Source organism: Mandrillus leucophaeus, unplaced genomic scaffold (assembly GCF_000951045.1).
Source record: "Mandrillus leucophaeus isolate KB7577 unplaced genomic scaffold, Mleu.le_1.0 Scaffold493, whole genome shotgun sequence".
NCBI classification, from domain to species: domain Eukaryota; kingdom Metazoa; phylum Chordata; class Mammalia; order Primates; family Cercopithecidae; genus Mandrillus; species Mandrillus leucophaeus.
The window spans coordinates 1,690,611-1,711,261 of record NW_012105287.1 but is presented as its reverse complement, the minus strand read 5'-3'; the positions used below and the strand labels follow the sequence as shown (position 1 = coordinate 1,711,261).

General features: G+C 42.0%; 1 protein-coding gene across 1 annotated transcript in view; it reads left to right on the top strand.

Moving 5' to 3' along the window:
- Nucleotides 1-150: 150 nt before the first annotated feature.
- Nucleotides 151-20,651, top strand: part of KIAA0319L (KIAA0319-like ortholog) — a 172,179-nt gene continuing 151,678 nt past the window's right edge. Inside the window, exons 1-2 of the mRNA XM_011995624.1 lie at nt 151-371; nt 3,055-3,224. Coding sequence (XP_011851014.1) covers nt 3,083-3,224 — 142 coding nt within the window. The 5' untranslated portion in view covers nt 151-371; nt 3,055-3,082. The remainder of the gene's footprint in view (nt 372-3,054; nt 3,225-20,651) is intronic.

The following is a 20,651-nucleotide window of genomic DNA, read 5'->3' as shown; positions in this document are numbered from 1 at the left end:
CGAGAGACTGGGGGTCCCGATTCCTTCGCTTGTGCGTAGTTTTACCCGCCCAGCACTGCCCCTCCTCCCCCTTGGGCTCGCGGCCGGCATTGCGCTTCCCGGGGGAGGGGCGGGAGGGCTTGGTTAGCATGGAGAGTGTGTTTCCGGGTCGGTCCCGGGGAGGTGGGAGGAGGCGGCGTTTCCGGCCGCCGTCGCTGTCCAGGGAGGCTGAGGCGAGAGGTAGCTGTCCGGGTGGGGAGCCCGCACTACCTTCTTCCTCTTCCTCCTCCTCCGGGTGAGGGGAGCGAAGGTTGGGGTTCCCCGAGCCCATGGACCAGGAGGAGGCGGAGGCCACCGAGAGCCGGGGCCGCGCAATGTGGCCCTGAGCCCCGGTAGGTGGCCGGGGGCGGCTGGCTGCCAGGCCGAGGACCATGGGCTCAGGGGAGGGGCAAGCGGGACGGGCGATGCCAGCGGGTGCGCTGGCCGGATGTTGGGTCCGGAGGTGGCGCCCCTGGCTCGGCCAGGGCAGCCAGCTGCTTCTGGCCTTGCAGGTGCGCAGCTTGGGTCCCAGGTTGAACCCCGCCTCTCTCGGGCCCGGGCCTAGTCATGCAGCTCCCTCTATCCCCTGACAGCCAGGCAGCCAGCCAGGGTTCGGGACGCTGCCGTCCTTCTTCCACCTTCGACCTCTGCAGCCTAGCCTTTAGTTGCTGTCTCTGATGTTTGGTCTCCCCACAGAGATAGAAAGTTGATACAGAATAAAGAGGGAACGGGGTTGAGCACGATGTGTCCATTATAATGTGAAACCTGCCTCATCCAGGATTTTGAAAATTATGCCCTACAGAGGGTCCTGTAGTGGCTGCAGTGAGCACAAAGGTGAAATGAAGGAAGTCAAAATTGATAACCTCTGGCGGGATTCCAGGAACGCTTTGGCTTCTGGTCTTATAGTGGTTGTGTCCAACTGACAGTAGTTGCAGTTAGTGAAGAACATCAGCTGACTCTCCTTGTGCTTTCTTCTGTGATTAACAGACTGAAAACTAGGAACAAATTGGAAAGACGACCTCCCAGAACAATCTGTTCATTTTTCCAGCTATTTGGAAAACAATGTCTGCAAATATAAGCAAAGCTATTCATGGCAGCCTGTGCTGTAACTTTCCCAAATATCTGAGACTTTTTAAAGAAGAGCTTTATTCTCGATTACTCATACCAACTGAATAGGCTGTTTCAGACGTGCTCCGTCGTTGTTCAAACATATCTTATCGCTGTGTACATAAATGGAGTTCCACGTATGTAGTTGACAGACTGAACTATGATACTTCCCCCATCAACCTGAAGTATTAAGTAAACATTACCCCCTGCTCTGTCTGAACAGCTGCTGCAACAGAGAGTGCTTTTATTTTGGGTGTACTTGTAACGCCCTAAATGCCAGAACTATTGTGAGCTTTTCTAGATTTTTATTTGTCAAGTATTGTGGGGGTGTGTGTTCTCTCCCTGGGTTGTTACCCTTTGATTCAATAACAAACAATTTGGATCTTGGTGACGTGTTGTTGTTCTTGCCTTTGGTCAGCAAACCTTTAACTGGACCCTAGCAGTGATTTGTGCTCTCAGGCAATTACAGGTTTCAGAGGAATGACTGGTTAGGAGTTCAAATGAAATTAACTCTGCCTTTCTCTTATGCAGGATTTGTTAGACTTTGCACTTCTAATCAGCTTGTTAGTCCAATGGTGTTTATTACTCCGTTTTTCAAAAGCTATTCATTTCTTTTCTGCTTCTCCCACCTACCTGTCAGGCTATTGATGACAGCTGTTGAGTCACCTTGAGTTTTAAATCCTTTTGTGGTAGGCAGAAATGTGTTGGGTAAGATTCATACACACACATACACACACACATGCATACTCACTCATTCCGTCTTGGGAAACTAGAGAAGTTGCTGGATGTACTTTCTAACTTAGGCTCCATTTCATAATCTCTTGAACATGTCTCTGGCCCACACACCTCCTTTCTGCCCCCTGCTCCCTGAAATACAACTACAAAACAACTAGAAATAGGAATGGATGGAAGTGAATGAGAACGATGAAGTCCTTCAGATGCGTGTGGTTCTGCGAAAGCCTTTTCTTGGGTGGGCTGCACCTTAGTTTTGCAGCTGTGTGTATGTCTGTGTCTGTTTCCTCGTATTAGTCAGCATTGGTATCCAGCCCAGGCAGTGCTGATGATCTCCTTGTATACTGGCCATGGATAGGAATTAGGGGTTGCCAGCCTGTCATTTGCTGGATGTAGATGACAGGTACATAGTTGGACAGAAGTTTTTGAATTGCTTCTTCAGAACTCAGTCAACCCTCATAATGTTGCCAGTGTTTACATACTAATTTAGACAATATAGCAAAGCTTTATAAGAGGGAAGAAATTTATGGTAAATGAGTTTTTCTGCTGGAAGAGACCTAAATCATCCAGCCCCTAGATTCTGGTGTAGCCAGCATAGTGCCTGACATAAATATTTGTTGAATGCAGGGATTGGGGTGGATAGCATTGAGGTGTAAATTGAATAGATTTTGATGATAATAGTGGTGGGCGGGGACAGTAGCAGACTGGAGAGTGCATGCTCTGTCTAAAGACATTTGCGTTCAGAAATTTTAAAAATACTGGGCCAGACATAACCCTCAGGTTCCTTTACCTCTGAGGGTGCAACCTCTTCTCCTCAAAAGTAAGAAAGTGTGTTTGGTCAAAGTCACAAAGCTGTTAGTAACAGAACTGCAACTAAAACTCAGATCTTCTTGTCTGTGGGCTGTTGCTCTTTCCATTCTACCACATAGGTGATTTACTGTTAGATTTAAAAAAAAAAAGGAATATAAAGTTTCAATTTTCAGTGGATTCATTTCACATCCCTTGCTGTGTTGTTATCGTGCTAATTATAGACTACCTCAAAGCCCAAGTTTAAAATGTATAGGCAGGGTTGAGCCGTTAAAGACAAACTTGAAAGTTTTCTTTCCCCTAATCTGTCACATTCTCTAGCATTCCACATTTCCAGGAATTAATTATTAATTACTTGGCATGTAATTTCTTCTCTTTCTGTCCTTCTAGTGTACTGGTTCTGCCTGTCTGGAAGGCCATGGAGAAGCGGCTGGGAGTCAAGCCAAATCCTGCTTCCTGGATTTTATCAGGATGTTATTGGCAGACATCTGCGAAGTGGTTGAGAAGCCTGTACCTGTTTTATACTTGCTTTTGCTTCAGTGTTCTGTGGTTGTCAACAGGTACCATTTTCTTTATAGATTTAAGTTTTTTTTTTTAAGAAAAGAGCACTTTGTGTGAGTCCCTCAGTTCATTTTAAGGACTATTAGGAGGCAGAAAAGCAATCTGCTAATTGACGGAAATGGTCATCCTTTTGGTGAATACTCAGTCTGTTGGGTTTATTTATTTGTTTTGTTTTGGAACCAGAATTTAAACTGGATTCTTTTTCATAAGGGAGAATTGGCACAACCGTTTTAAGACTTGATAAAAGTTTATTAAAAATAAAAAGGTTTCAAAGTTGGACAGATCTGGGCCCTGAAACTGGATATTTCCATGTAATGACTGTAAAACCTTGAGCAAATTACCTGTTATCTTTGAGGAAGGGTCATATCTACCTCATAGTTTGATTTGAGGGATAGTATAATTAAAGCACGTAGCACAGCACTCAGCATGGGTGCTTAGTCTTGCTATTGCCCAGGCTGGTCTTGAACTTCCTTTCCTTTCCTAAAGGAATCTACAGTTATGGGAAAAATGCGTTCCTTACTTTTTCCATAGAAAGGGGCTATGTTGATAGATTTCATAGACTATGCTTTCCTCCTAGAGGTTATTTCACGAGGGTAAAGCCTCTTGCCAGGAATCAGTGTCAAGAACACTAAATTTCAAAGGAGAAAGCTCCTTCCTTCCTTCCTTCCTTCCTTCCTTCTTTTGTTGATATTATTGCTTTCATAGTATGAGTGTGAGAAAACAGCAATTTGAGAAAGATTTCTGAGTATGCTGCCATTATGGCCAGTGACCAAAAACCTTCTGCTGTAGTGACCACCGTCTGGGATAACCAGCCTTTTCCCCTTATAATTACAAAGATTTCTGTTGCTTTCCTAAGGGAGTTGGTGGTCATGATTTTGAAACCGTAGTAATTATTGTATTTAGCAATTTCAGGAACATTAGCTTTGGGGTTTTTGTTGTCTTGCAGTGGTGGTTGATGATTACATAATTATAGCAGTGGAAGTTGCACTTGACAGAAAGCTGATTTACATTTTTTTTTTTTTAACCCCAGATGATGCTTTGCTGGGACAGCTGACTATTTCAGGTCAACGTTTTATATAAGATCGATAGAATTAAATAAGGAATTGATTTAGCACCATCGGAGTAGGGAAAAAATCACTTTTTTAAAAAAAAGAGATGGCTTCTTGTTGCCCAGGCTGGAGTACAATGGTGCGACCATAGCTGCCTGCAGCCTCAAACTCCTGGGCTCAAGCTATCCTCTTGCCTCAGCCTCCAGGCATGAGCTAGTATGCCTGGCAAATTTATTTTTATTTTTATTTTTGAGACAGTGTCACTCCATCACCTAGGCTGGAGTGCAGTGGCATAATCTCGGCTCACTGCAAACTCTGCCTCCCGGGTTCAAGCAATTCTCCTGCCTCAGCCTCCTGAGTAGCTGGAATTACAGGCACACACCACCACACCCGGCTAATTTTTTTATTTTATAATTTTTATATTTTAGTAGAGATAGGGTTTGCCACGTTGGCCACGCTGGTCTCAAACTCCTGACCTCAAGTGATCTGCATGCCTCAGCTTCCCAAAGTGCTGAGATTACAGGTGTGAGCCACTGCACCCATCTGCCTGGCTAATTTTTACATTTTTTTTAGAGATGGGGTCTTGCTATTTTGCCCAGGTTGGTCTCAAACTCCTGGCTTCAGTCAATCCTCCAACCTTGGCCTACTGAATAGCTGGGATTGCAGGCACCAACCACCATGCCTGGTGTAAATTTACATTTTTTGAAGCACACCTACCACATACCAGACTCCTAATTATAAACATTACATACCTTATCTCATTTAATCTTCATGATAACCCTAAAACAGATAGTTTTCTTCTCATTTTATAGATAAGGAAATTGAGGCCTAGAGAGGCAAAATGACTTGACCAAGGTTACATAGCAAGAACATGATGGAGCTAGGATTCTAAACCCAGGTTTGTCCACTGTAGAGCTCATACTCTTTCTCTTCTGCCTTCTGACCACAGGTGATGTTTTGGAGGACCAAAGGCATTTTTTTTTTTTTTGAAACGGAGTCTTACTCTGCTGCCAGGCTGGAGTACAGTGGCGCTATCTCTGCTCACTGCAACCTCCACTTCCTGGGTTCAAGTGATTCTCCTGCCTCAGCCTCCCGAGTAGCTGGGACTACAGGTGCCCGCCACCACACCCAGCTAACTTTTGTATCTTTAGTAGAGACGGGGTTTCACCATGTTGGCCAGGATGGTCTCCATCTTTTGACCTCATGATCTGCCCGCCTCAGCCTTCCAAAGTGCTGGGATTACAGGCATGAGCCACCACACCCGGCAGCAATTTTTTTTTTTTTTACCCAGTACCATGGTAAGCAGCTTGTTATTTGAGAGATTCAAAGTACAGAGGATGAAGAAGCAATTCCAAGTCTTTCTGTGCTTTCCAATCTAGCACTTGCTTAAACACAGCATTGTAGGCTCATTGTACAAGTCTTCAGTAACCTTGAGCTTGGTGCTTAAAAGCAGCACCCTAATTAAGTGTAGAAGTGCAAAAGTGGTGGTGTTAGGAGTAGTTCTGGGGGGGATTAGGTTATGCCAGATCTATTTTAGAAAAATTTGGAGCTTTTACCATGGAAATTAAAAGATCAAGAGCCATGTATGTTCAAATGTATGTTCAAATTGAGGGAACATGCAAGCAACATGTGACAGACATATTTGTTATATACTTTGATTTAATTGGAGCTCCTTCCCATTTTTTTTTTTAAAGGAATATCCTAATAGAAAAAATAAATAGGGCTGGGCGTGTTGACTCATGCCTGTAATCCCAGCACCTTGGGAGGCTGAGGTGGGTGGATCACCTGAGGTTAGGAGTTCAAGACCAGCCTGACCAACATGGTGAAACCCTGTCTCTACTAAAAATACAAAAAATTAGCCAGGCTTGATGGTGTGCACATGTAATCCCAGCTACTCAGGAGGCTGAGGCAGGAGAATTGCTAGAACCCAGGAGGTGGAGGTTGCAATGAGCCATAACCGCACCACAGCACTCCAGCCTGGCCAACAGAGCAAGACTCCATCTAAAAAAAAAAAAGAAAAAAAGAAAAAATAAAAGGCATAAACAGAGTGCCATAAATAAGAAATTAAAATGAGCGTATTTAAAATGTTCATTCTCATTACCAATCAAAACTACAGATTAAAATGAAATATCCTTTTAAATCTGTCATATTGATGAAGATTAAAGTAAAAATACCTAGTGCTGCCAAGGGGTGATGTGGTTGTCCTCATATAGTGCCGACGAGTTTGAACAGAGAACTTCTTGGCATAAATATCAAGAGCCCTAAAAGAAATTCATATTTTTGACTCAATTCTTCATTTAAGAATTTATCTGAAGGATACATTTAGATAGTTGTGAATGAGAGCGCTCATCAACACTCATTTATTCTGTGCTGCAAAATATTGCTAAAACCTGCTTGATTATAGGAGAGTGGTGGAATCTTTGCATCTCCACATGGTGGGATATTATCGAGTCTTAAAATTCATATTTTAAAAGAAAAGCTGGTGTGGTGGCACACGTCTCTAGTCCCAGCTACTCAGGCGGCCAAGATGGGAGGATTGCTTCAGCCTAAGAGTTTGAGACCAGTCGGCAACATAGTGAGGCCCTGTCTCTTTAGAATTAAAAAATGTTTAATAATTGTAAAAAAAAAAGTACACGGGAAAATGCTCCTAATATTAAATGATAAAATCAAGTTATGCAACTACATATTCAACATGATGTCAATTTTGTGAAAAGAAGAAAAAGTTATGTAATAGAAAACAGTCTGAAACAAGATGTACAACTAAATATTTATGTATTTTTTTGACTAGAGGAATTATTATCTCTTTATATTTTTCTGTGTTTTCCAGGCCTTCCTTTGGTATACTTGTATACCTTTTTGTATAAGGGGGAAAACAACCTACTTGAAAAAGCAACAACAAAATAATAACAGCAAAAACCTATCCGTGGGAGCCTGAGTCAGTATTTCTCTACTCATGAGTTTACTCAGTGTTTACCTGAGTGTTTACTTTTTTCCCAGATAAAATACATTCTTGATTCCTGCTGTTATTTAGCTCATGGATTATTTCTGAAAAACTAACCAAATTAAGGCAGCTCTGCAGTTATCCTTCACTCCCGTTTCCCACTTAGGAGTTTGCTCCATCTTTGGTAGAGCCCCAGGCAACGGTTTTTTTTTGTTGTTTTGTTTTTGTTTTTGTTTTTTTGAGACAGAGTCTCGCTCTGTTGCCCAGGCTGGAGTGCAGTGGCCGGATCTCAGCTCACTGCAAGCTCCGCCTCCCAGGTTTACGCCATTCTCCTGCCTCAGCCTCCCGAGTAGCTGGGACTACAGGCGCCCGCCAACTCGCCCGGCTAGTTTTTTGTATTTTTTAGTAGAGACGGGGTTTCACCGTGTTAGCCAGGATGGTCTCGATCTCCTGACCTCGTGATCCTCCCGTCTCGGCCTCCCAAAGTGCTGGGATTACAGGCTTGAGCCACCGCGCCCGGCCCCCTACAGCTGTTGACTTATACATGGTGAGCTTTTGTATTTCCACTTTTGGGTTCAGTGCTGAGGCCCTACTGTTAGAAAACATTGATTATTGGAAGCATCAATTACAATTTGATAAAAGATGGTCTATCTGTGTTTTCCTTGTGTGCCATTGAATGGCTATTTTTCTGTTTAATTTTATTGTTAAGTGGCTTGAAAAATAGCATTTTGGACCTGGGGATTCTCATCTGGAGACAAATAGGAAGTGATCTCAGGAGTTTGGAAATTCCTACAATAGATTATCAGCTTCTTGAGAGCAGACATGTTGCCTCTTTTAGTTTTGCTGGGTATTCTTAGCGGGTACCAAGGGCTTGGCGCATAGTAGATGCATAACGTATTTGTTGACTGAATAATAAATTACCAATAAGGGAATTGTTCCTTGAGAATTAAGCTTGAACAACAACACAATCAGAGCAGAGGTATGGAAAGGCACTTTAAGGAGACACAATAATTTGGGACCAATTTTGTTGGTCCCAGAGCACTTTAAGGAGACACTTTGGGACCAACAAAATTGACAAAAATCTTAACAAATATGTTAACACATACAAAGAAAGAATGTATACATCTGAAGAGTTATGTGTGCATGTTTATGGGGGATGCAAGGACCTAATTGGCCCTAGAAATCTAAAACAAGGAGAATCACTGAAGTTAATGTCCTTAGGCCCAAAGCTAACAACTGGTTGTGAAAACTTGTACTGACATTTCCCTACCTCTGGGAAGGAGATTATGCAGTTAGTTAATATGTATTTTGAGTACAGAGAAACATTATTCAATTCAGAACCATTTTTTGAGAACTTACTAGGAGTCTGCTTCTAGGCTAGGCACCAGGATAATAAAGATTAGTACAGTACAGTCTTTTCCCTGGAATAACTACCAGTGGCAAGTGAAAAGGTAGAGGTCAGGTGCATTGGTTTATCCTAGCACTTTGAGAGGCTGAGGCAGGAGGATCACCTGAGGCCAGGAGTTCAAGACCAGCCTGGACAACATAATTAGACCTCATCTCTACACAAATAAAAAATAAAAATTAGCCGGGTGTGGTGGTGGGCACCTGTAGTCCTAGCTACTCGAGAGGCTGAGATGAGAGGATCACCTGAGCCCAGGAGTTCAAGACTGCAGTGAGCTATGATCATGTCACTGTAGTCCAGTGTGGGGATGGAGGGAGACCCTGTCTCTCAAAAAAAGAAAAAAAAAAAAAGGATGCAACACACAGAGTGCTACTGGAACCATAGGAGAAGCATTTAGCTTGGAGGCAAAGAGGGTGCTCTAAGGAGTTCTTTCTAGAGAAGCTGATGCCTGAACAGAGTTGTGAAGGTTGAATTTGAAGGATTCAAAGGGTATTCCCATGCAATGGGAATGCAAGAGCAAAGGCACAAAAGTGAAATAGCATGGTATATAGAAGAAACTCCACAAGCAATTTAGCACTACTGGAATATAAAGAGCAAAGCTGGTTTGGCAGCTCCAGAAGAGGTAGGTGGTGGCTAGGTCACATACGAGATCCTTTGTGACTTAGCATGAAGCTTCATGCTAAGAAGCTTCAGTTTTAATCTTTTTAGGTAGATGGTCTATAAATTTTTTTCATGATGCACTTTAATCCATTGAAAAATTGAGAGTGTACCCCTGTATATATATTTATACATTATAACATGTAATTTTGTACTAATAATGTCTTATGTATATGTAAGAGATGCCAAAAACAAAATTTTAAAGGGATCGGCAGAAGCAAATATGAAGAAGTCTAATATTTTCTTTTCATGCCCCAGGGATTTGTCTTGTGCACCTCTTAAGGCAAACACTATAATACTTTAATACTAGTATTAAATATAAAACTGTATTAATACTGTATTAAATATACTATAATACTGGTAAATTTCTGGATAATTTTCGCAGTAGTGTAGAAGAATGATAATTGTCGAGATGCAGGTGAATGGAAAAGGGAGGAGGTCAGGATTAGAGGTTAGGGTATCCGTTAGGATGTTAATCAGATAGTCCAGGAGAAAGTTGATGAGTCTCTGTCTTCAAGGAACCTCTCAGTAATTTCACTTAATATAAACAAGTAGAGGTAGTCCTAAAGAGATGGGTAGAATTTAGGTGTTCTGTAGTAAAGAGATTAGAGGAATTTTTTTTTTTTTGTTTTGTTTTTTTGAGACAGAGTCACACTCTGTGGCCCAGGCTGGACTGCAGTGGTACGATCTCAGCTCACTGCAACCTCAGCCTCCCGGGTTCAAGCAATTCTTGTGCCCCAGCCTTCCGAGTTGCTGGGACTACAGGGGTACACCACCACACCTGGCTAAGTTTTGTATTTTTAGTAGAGATGGGGTTTTGCCATGTTGGCCAGGCTGGTGTCAAACTCCTGGCCTTGAGCAATCTACCCACCTTGGCTTCCCAGAGTGCTGGGATTACAGGTGTGAGCCGCTGCACCTGGCCAAGAAGTTTTTAAAAATTGAGATATAGCACTGTCTAATTCCAGAACTTTTTCTCACCCCTAGAAGAAGCCCTGTACCCATTAGCAGTCATCCCCTATCCTCTCCTCCCCCAGCTGCTAGAAACCACAAATCTGCTTTCTGACTCTATGGATTTGCCTATTCTGGACATTTCATAAATGGAATCTTACAATACGTGGCCTTTTGCATCTGGTTTATTTCATTTAGCATAATATTTCCAAGGTTCATCCATATCCTAGGAGGTATCAGTACTTGGTTTCTTTTTATGGCTGAATAATATTCTGTTTTATGGATGTGTGACATTTTGTTTATCCATTCATCAGTTGATGGACATTGGGTTTTTTCTACTTTTTGACTATTATGAACAATGTTGCTCTTAACATTTACGTATACATTTTTGTGTGAACGTATGTTTTTAATTTTCTTGGGTATCTGTATATATAGATAAATACATGTATTTATATATAAATAGTACAATTGCTGGATCATGTATATATATGTATTACATATATATGCAATTCCACTCCATTATATATGTACCAATTACACTATATTAAAATATATATTCTCTATATACATTTATATAAAATATATATAAATAGTGGAATTGCTGGATTATATATAATCATAAATATATAATATGTGTATATTATATATGTATATATTACATATAAATAGTAGAATTGCTGGATCATATATATTACATATGATCATATATATTGCATATATTACATATCACATATAACACACATATACATATCACACATGTATATTACATACATATCACACATATATTACATATATATGATCCAGCAATTCAACTATTTATATATGGTATATGTAATAATATATATATGATCCAGCAATTCCACTATTTATATATGTATATAATTTTATATATAAAATTTCACATATATATTTATATATAGGAGTGGAATTGCTGGATGATATGGTAACTCTTGGTTTAACTTTTTTGAGAAACTGTTTTCTACAGCAGCTGCACCATTTTATATTTCCACCAGTAATGTATGGGGGTTCCAGTATCTCTGCATCCTTGCCAACACTTGTTATTGTTCATCTTTTTTATTATAGTAGAAAAGGTGTTGAAGGTTAGAAAAATCAAGGAAAGCTTCATGGAGGAAATGGAACTTGGCTTGGGCCTAATACATATTCAGTTTATAGATGGACAGACTGACACAGTAAGAGACAAGGACTAGGGAAACAACTAGAAGGGTATAGATTTCTTCATTATTTTGTTCATTTTTAAAATTACTTACCCAGTCAATAAATATTTATGGAGGCAGGCACTGTTCTTCGTGAAAGATTGCTGTCCAGTTCCCTGATTTGATCTTTGCAGTCAGTGAAGCTTTCTGAAAGAGTAGACCACATTTGCTGTTTCCATTCTCCCACCTTTGTCTTCTTCTGAATTCAGTAAGGTCTGGCTTCTGCCCAAACCTTAGCTTTTGCCAGGGTAACTATTGACCTTCCTAGTTGGACACCTTTACTTCTTACCTTACTTAACATCTCTGCTGCATTTGACACTTTTGATTACCTTCTTGAGACCATTTCCTCACTTGCCTTGAGTTATACCATGCTTTGTTTTGTCCTCCTCCTAGCCAATGCATGGCACTTTCTAATTATTTTTCCCCCACTGCCTTCTCTCCCTTACGTCTTTTGTTTGTCAGGATTCTGTTTCAACCCTTTTTTGTCCCACTTGTGCTCTCCCTGGGCAGTCTCATTCTTTTCCTCGCTCGTAACCTATGTGCTCACTACTTCCAAATTTATAACTATTCCTGAGCTTCAGACCACTTAGCCATCTGTGTGTCGCACATCTCCAGCCAAGATGTCTCACGGCTGCCTCTAACTTAGTATGGTGAAACTGAACCTGTGATCTTTTACCCCCCTTTTTTCTCCTTTATTCCCTATAACCATGAAAAGACCACCTCTAGTCATATTCTGAGATAGAAATCCCTGAGTCATTTTTTTTTTCCAAGGCTGAGTCTTGCTCTGTTGCCCAGGCTGGAGCACAGTGGCGTGATCTTGGCTCACTGCAACCTCTGCCTCTCAGGTTCAAGTGATTCTCCTGCCTCAACCTCCTGAGTAGCTGGGATTACAGGCACCTGCCACCACGCCCGGCTAATTTTTGTATTTTTACTACAGACAAGGTTTCACCATGTTGGCCAGGCTGGTCTCAAACTCCTGATCTCAAATGATCCACCCGCCTCACCCTCCCTAAGTTCTGGGGTTACAGGTGTGAGCCACCGTGCCCGGTCACCTGAGTCATTCTCTGTTACTTTCTCTCCTTCACATGCATGTCACAGTTCATCTGACATTTCTATGTAGAAGGCTCCGTTTCTCTGCATATGGCATTACCATTCTGCCTGATGTATTCCAATTCAGGTAAACATAAGCTCCTTTCTCATGCCTTCCCTGAGACCCCTGGTGTGGACTTCTGTAATGTTCTCATAATGTCTATGCATCTCTCTCTGATTATACCATGTTGTACTCTGTGTGGCCTTAGGCTTTGTGAGGAGAGGTTCAGAGTAAGTTTTGCTCTAGAGTATAGTCCTTACTTCTAAGGTGAGGCCTTTCTGGTGTCTCTGCTGGTGTATGGCATTGATGTGATTACTTCACTCTTCACTCTGGCAGGGCCAGAGTTCCAACATGCTCCTCTTGCCCCCCTAGAGGGCACTACTTGACCTCTAGTGAGTCTCCCTTTCAGCCCTGTAGCATCTACCATCTAATTAATAAACATCATGTGGTCTTGCCTCATGCCTTTATAGTCCAGCCACGGACTGGCAGGGGACCCTCCCACTGGACTTGTGGGGCCCCCTTTCTTCACAGCTCCTTCCTCTCAAATTCTCACTCCTCACCTTCTAGCCAAATTCACATGTCTGCTTCCTGGGCTCAGTGAGACCCATGTGTTCTGTTTGGGTTCCAGCTTCCTATGTCATGGTTGGGAAATTGTCCCTCAATATACAGCTGGGCAGTTATGGTTTCACTTCAGGTTTCCCTTCTTAGGATTGCAACCTTGCCCTGCCTGTTATTGCCTGACTAAAAACAGTTGGATTGTATCTTCTGTCCAGTTTTGTAGTTGTTTACGGCAGGACGGGGAGTCTGGTATCAACTACTCCATTATGGCTTTAAGCAGAAGTCTGCTTTGATTAGTTGTTTATGTGTGTGTCTACTCCATGAAACTATTTTACTCATAGTTCCATCTCTAGCATCTAGCACTATACCTGCTGTAGGTATATACATGTTATATACACCTTGAAATATACATGAATATACATGGAACATCGTTCTTTCCTGCTCTGTTTTTCAACCTCAGCCTGTTAAGTGGGCACTTCACTCCCTAGGAGGGAACAAGTTTTGGGGAGTAATTTTTGCTATATCCTCTGCCTTTTCTCTTACTCACTCTATGAGTGGCAGAGTGATGTTTCTGATTGATGAGATTAGAAAATAATCCTATTGTATGAAGTGGCCAGTCTTCAGGATTTTTTTTTTTTTTTTTTTTTTTTGAGACGGAGTCTCCGTCTGTCGCCCAGGCTGGAGTGCAGTGGCACAATCTCGGCTCACTGCAACTTCCACCTCCCGGGATCAAGCGATTCTCTTGCCTCAGACTCCTGAGTAGCTGGGACTACAGGTGCATGCTGCCATGCCTGCCTAATTTTTTGTATTTTTAGTAGAAATGGGGATTCACTGTGTTGCCCAGGCTGGTCTCAAACTCCTGAGCTCAGGCAGTCTGCCCGCCTCAGCCTCCCAAAGTGCTAGGATTATAGGCGTGAGCCACCACACCTGGCCCAGTCTTCAGGATTTTTATATCTTCTCCCACTGCCATGCTGTAGCTGGTCTGCCCATGCCAGGTCAGCCTGCATTTTGTCCAGTTAGGTAAGTTTAATTCAGTATAGGAAAGTATAATAAAGGCTGTTTGTGGTTACACATCTCAGCCATGTTCTCCAGTCATCCTTATCACTGACTATAAAGATAATATTTTGATCTTCATCTGCACCTAACTGCCATGCTTCATATTTTAATTATTCCCAAACTCTGGGTGGGAGAGATTAATTATCACCCTCAACCTCTACAGAGACTGCAGATGGGACAAAAACACCTCCTATCTTAGCAAGAGGTCTCTTTACCACTAGTTGCCTTTTTTTTTGTTCTCATACCTGTCTGTATTCCTGAACCCAAGTAAGTGTCCCTGGCAGGCAAAAGGTACCTGTGGGCCTTGCCCTCACTTGCCTCCTTTGCCCTTACTTTGAGGGCTGTAGCCTCTGTTGTACCAGTCAGAGCCAGTGGTGTCTTTTTCCTTTAAGAGAATGATATACTTTGAACATGCATTGGTCTTTATCTTCAGGGGAAAAGCATTTTCAGGAGACTTTTTAGGTGGCATTATATCTCTGCTCTTCATATATCTGTTGGGCACCCAAACTGAGGCAGATGACTAATGGAATATATCTTACAGCAATGAGTCTTCAACAGGAACTTTCTCCTGCCAAATTGTCCTATATTCTTAACTACATTGCAGTACAGGAAGGTAATAAATTATTAATCCTAAATCTGTCTCCTCAGATTGTAGGATAATGACTTGAGTACATGGCAGTTGGGGGAAAGTAGAATTTTCTGGCTGTTAACACAAACCATGCAAGGTTTTTGATTCTAAAATTCAGCTAGCATTGAGCAAGTCTATGGGATCTTGGGATCTTGTTATATCACGATTTAATTGACATAAGTAAGGCCAATCAGAACTTGCTAAAGTTGGTCTCTCTCTCAGTGAAATTAAATCATTGTGTCTTGCTTAAACACTTCAGTGAAAGATAATCATCGTAAATCCTACTGTCTTGGAAAACTATAATTTTGGTGGGTTCTTTTTGCCCTTTGGAAGACCTGTGCAAATATAAACTTACTTCTCCATTTGTGTGACAGAATGAAGAGGGATGAGAAAATTAGCATAATTGGGTAGTAAACCCAACTCAGTTTAAAAACTATCTTAAATTTTATTCTCCTCAGGAATTCCTCAAGGGAGGAAATAATAAAACAGCAGAGGAGTTTATAAAAACAAACAACAATTGCAGGGCCGAAGCATAGCCTTTTGGCTTATTTTGGAGATTTTATAAAAATCTCAGTAATTGGAACAGCTTCTAATTCAAGGCATTGTGTGGAACTGGCAGGAACACCGTCAAGAACTATGTGTGTGGTTAGTGTTTGGACACTTTTTAATTTTTTTAAAGCCTCAACTCTTCCCTGTGGACACCTATTTTCAGATGAACAGTAGTGAAGGGTTTGGATCAAAATGGATAGCTCTTGATTTGAGGACCTGCCTTTTGAACTTTCTTCTGATCCTTCTTCTAGCAGCTTTCCTGAGAAAAGCCCATTTGGTTAAGATCCTGTAGCTACTTTTGACTCCAGATAGTACTGGATAAGTTCCAGAGAGAAGTTGTGAGAATTGGTCTTGACCATCTGCCTTTTCATCAACTGAGCAAGAGATAGGAGACAGAGTGGCCAAGGGTGTGGAGCATGGGCTTGGGTGTCAGACAAGTCTCAGTCCTGGTTTTATTATGTACTGGGTGCTGGTACTGAAACCTTTCCATCAGGTTCTTCATCTATAAAATGGAAATGACAGTACCTCTTAACAGGATTGTGAGGATTAAATAAAATATTCATGCAAAGGGCTTAGCCTACTCCCAGGTGCATAAATAAAACTCAGCAAATGTTAGCAATAACATAAAAGTTTAATATGGTTAAATTCTTGTCTAATCGCCAGATGACCCAGCAGGCAGGAGGGTTGAGTTCTCTGCTGGCTTCTTAAACCTCTGTCCGGTGGGAGCTTTGTCTGCACATTATTAAGTATGCGGTAGGCAGCTGGCCTTTCTGTATTGTTAGGGAAAGTAGGCCTCTATTCATATAGCTTTACAGGTCTGAGATTAATTGAAGCCCATGACAGAATGAGTTGTATTATGAATTTTCCGTGATTGTAATATGCCACTGAGGAGCATGATGGGCCACTTGTTTCTTCCCCCAGCTAAGGAAACATTTCCTCTGAAAGAGGACTCTGTTCTGCTGCCATGACTCCACCTTGCTTTCTGCCCTAGTTTACTTCCCCCCATACTGATATGTGCCCATGCTTGGCAAGGCCTTGTGCTAGGCCAGGTTGGCTCTGTCTTTGGTCAGGACAGTGTTTTGGCTGGGGCTGATTGAACAACACTTTTGGGTTTTGGGTTAGAAGTAGCTTGTAGGCTGGGCACGGTGGCTGACGCCTATAATCCCAGCACTTTGGGAGGCCGAGGCAGGTGAATCACCTGAGGTCAGGAGTTCAAAACCAGCCTGGCAAACATGGTGAAACCCCATCTCTACTAAAAATACAAAAATTAGCGAGGTGTGGTGGTGCATATCTGTAGTCCCAGCTACTCAGGAGGCTGAGGCAGGAGAATCACTTGAACCCAGGAGGCAGACGTTGTGGTGAGCCAAGATTGCACCATCGGACTCCAGCTTGGGTGACAGAGTTAGATTCCATCTCAAAACAACAACAACAACAACAACAAAACAAAACAAAACAAAAAAGACGTAGCTTACAGAGTTTGTCCTGTGCTTCCTTCCTGCCAAACATATTTATCAGGTGCCTGCTATCCTAGGCATTAGAAATGCAGTGGTAAGACCAAGTGCAGTGACTCATGCTTGTAATCCCAGCAGTTTGGGAGGCCGAGGCAGGTGGATCATTTGAGGCCAGGAGTTTGAGAACAGTCTGGATAACATAGTGAGACCCTGTAACAAAAACATAATAAAAAGTTAGCTGTGCTTGATGGTGTGCATCTGTGGTCCCAGCTAGCTGAGAGGCTGAGGTAAGAGGATTGCTTGAGCCCAGGAAGTCGAGGCTGCAGGGAGCCATGATCATGCTATTGCACTCCAGCTCGGGCAACAGTGACTGTCTCAAGAAAAAAAGGAAACTAAGTACATTGGTGAGCAGGACAGATACGGTTTCTGCTCTTATGAAGCTTGCAGTCTGTTAATACCTTTGCCATTCTTAGGGAACAGAAATTCCCTTTGAGAGGGATGGCATTGCTGACATCAAGATTCCCTTCCAGGAGTTTGAGGCTTCCCTAGGGTCCCAAGGTAATGCCATGACAATAGAGACCTAGTCTTCCTTGCAGAATCCTGGGAATGTAGGAGACCAGACAATTTGATGTCTCAAGCTGGTCTTAATGGAATAACCTTCTGCCAAGAATTATGTAGGTGAAGTTCCTGTCCACAAGATGGTATATCTCCAGTTTTCCTTTCTATCCAGTGCTCTCTCTCACCTTTAATAATCCACGTTTCCTGAATAAGCAGTTAGAGAGGTTATTTGGAAATGTGGAAAGAGTGCTATAGCTGTAGCCTTTGCCTCCAAGTTGGAACTGTGTTCCTGTGGTGATTTCATGGGCGTTAGATACACCCAGCCCATCAGCACTTGAAAGTCTTATCTGCATTAGGGTGCTCCTGCCCTTGGCATCAAGTTTGTTACTCAGGATCTCAGGTGAACCATTTCAATGCTTAGCATGAAGCAAGCACCAATTATATAAATCTTGAACTTCCCTGGCCAATCACAAAAGGAAACTGTAAAATGCCCTAAGAAGAGAAAGAATTATGAATGTCCCTGAATGGTGAGTTAGCCATCACAGACACTGTCCAAGGGGAAACAGAAACAGGGAGGAATGCCAGCCAAGGCCTATCTGGAACTCTACCCACTTCAGACTCTGCCCCTAAAGATGGGTGCCCAGTGTGTCTCACTTCAGTTCCCCTTTTTAAACTGTCCAGCAGATGACAGGATTTTTAGGAATGCTCTCTTTCTTCCAACTGGCTTAACATTATGTTTTGATTCTAATCCAGCAGCACATTTGAGTTTGAAATAAATGTGTGCTTATGAATTCTTTCACTTTTAGTTAATAAGGGGAATGACTAATATTATCAGACCTGGGAGATGGAGTGGGGGGTAATATTGATTCAGTTTCACTTCTGTAGCCTTCATTTCAGATTCAGGTTCACAATTTCAAGAGGACTGCCATCCTGCCTATTAAGAAATGGCTCCTCTATTTTTGTTTGTTTGTTTGTTTGTTTTTGATACAGCTCAATGTTTATTGTCCTTAACTGAGGGCAACCTGAGTCAGCTGGAGGCTTATGGAAGTGGGGTGGCTAGAGTGAATGAATCTTAATCAGAATAAATGAAGCAGCCTTGTAGAGAAAAGCTGAAGAGCCATCTTCCATCTCAGAAAGTTGAGTAATCTGCATCCTGCTGGGTCAGTCTGTGGCATCTGGCCTGAAGCAAGCAGCCCCATATGCTGAAGCAGTGCCAAGCTGTCTTCTACCTGTGCATTCTACTTCATCAGTTTCTAACTGCTTGGTTTTCAAAATTGCTGTCAGCTGTGCTCCCCAGGGTATACTTATAAGCTGCACTCTGACATTTCTCACAATGGGCTTTTCAAATAACAGCGAGTTTTCCTGTTACCCTTCTGTGAAAGGTTAAAGGGAGGAGTTGGCCTCTGAGCTCAGGTCTGCAGACCTGGAGCAGGGTTATTTGCTCATGATGTTCAAGGCAGAAACAAAAGTTTTCTGGCCTATCCCTGGAGACTTTCTTTGACAAGCGTACCATCCTTTCCGTTCCCAAGCTGTTTTGATTGAGCTGTTTCGCCTCCACTCTTTTGTATTTCATGTGGGGGTTGCTACCTTGGCAGCATGGCTGCCTCTGTCAGTGGAGAGGAAGTGGTGGAGAGTGAAGGCCATATGTGTACGATATGTTTCCAGGGCTTTCCTGTGTCCGTGTAGGGAGTGTATGTGTGTCAAAGTGAGAGACACTGAGGAACATTTGGGTGTTCTTATTTCCCTGCCTAGAATTAATACCATTTTTGAAGCAGCAAAGAAATGTTGCCATTGTACAGATGAGGATAAGGAAACACCAGTTTCTGTGCAGTTAGAGATAGTCCATAGTAGATAATTTGGCAGTCAGGAGTGTTGACCAATTTGCCCAAGTTTTTATTTCTGTCAGTAGAATGTATGACTTACAATTAACTTGAAAATGGAGGTATAAGAAAAAAATGCATGTAAAAACATGTCAGAAAAATGAAATCTGTTAAAAGCCACATGATTGCAATAAATAAACCAAACAATATGAAATTATCTGAATGTCAGTGCCACATTATGGTGTTGACTTAGATTACATTCTTCTAATATTTGTGGTCTCTGGCTCTTTAAATGTGTTGTCTCACATTCAGTGCCTTAAAATAAGCTAACTGCATTTTTTTTTTTTTTTTTTTTGGAGACAGAGTCTCACTCTGTTGGCCAGGCTGGAGTGTGGTGGCATGATCTCAGCTCACTGCAGCCTCTGTCTCCCAAGTGCAAGCGATTCTCCTGCCTCAGCCTCCCGAGTAGCTGGGACTACAGGTGCGCGCTACCGTGCCTGGCTGATTTTTGTAGTTATAGTAGAGATGGGGTTTCACTGTGTTGGCCAGGGTGGTTTCGAACTCCTAACCTCAGGCAATCCACCAGCCTCGGCTTCCCAAAGTGCTGGAATTATAGGTGTGAGCCACTGTGCCCGGACTGTGTTTTTGATACCTTCTGTAGGATGCTTAATTCACATTATTAATGATAATTAGTATCTAGGTATTATGTATATACTATAGATACACACATTTCAGGTCAACAAATAATGTTCCAGGCTAAATAAAACCCAGTTCCTTCCATCAGAGAGGTCACACTATGGAGGCAGAGATAGATGTAGAAACATAAAGAAGCATAATCAATTCCAAGATGTGCTGTGGGAACACAAAGAATGGGGCAGAGAATAGCTGAACCCTGTTCTATATAGCAGGCTGGTAAGACATGGTATATTCTAATCCCTTTGAACCTCCTCCTCCCAGATTCATTTGAAGTGGCTTGTAACCCGCAGAGTTCTTTTCAGTTTTTTATCTTAGAGGGAGGGATAGAGGGAAGAGTATATACAGCTCTGTAAGTCTAGAGAATAAGAGCCCTAAGAAAATTATTTCTGTACAGATACAGATTGGCTTTGATTTAATTTAAATAAACCGGCTCTCAAAAATTCTAAGAATACTAACTACTCACACAGTTTTGCTTTCATTTACACACAGATGAGAAAGCATCTGTAGTTCTGCATTTTATTTGCTATAAGCAAAAAGTGGTTCGAGATATTTAAGTATCTGAAGCTTGGTTGTATTGAGTCCTCACATGTCCCAGTTCAGCCCACTGCAGTTTTTTTTTTTTTTTTTTATGGCACTTACATAATGCTCCAAAAAGAGAGAGTTTCAATGGATGAATTGATATAAACTTTTCCTCTATTGGCCATATCTGCTGAAATAACACTTCATGGCTAGCTATATTATTTCCTTACTTCCTCCCAAGCCTACTCTTCTGTTTAATTTACATATTTCTGCTGCGGCCCTCTAAA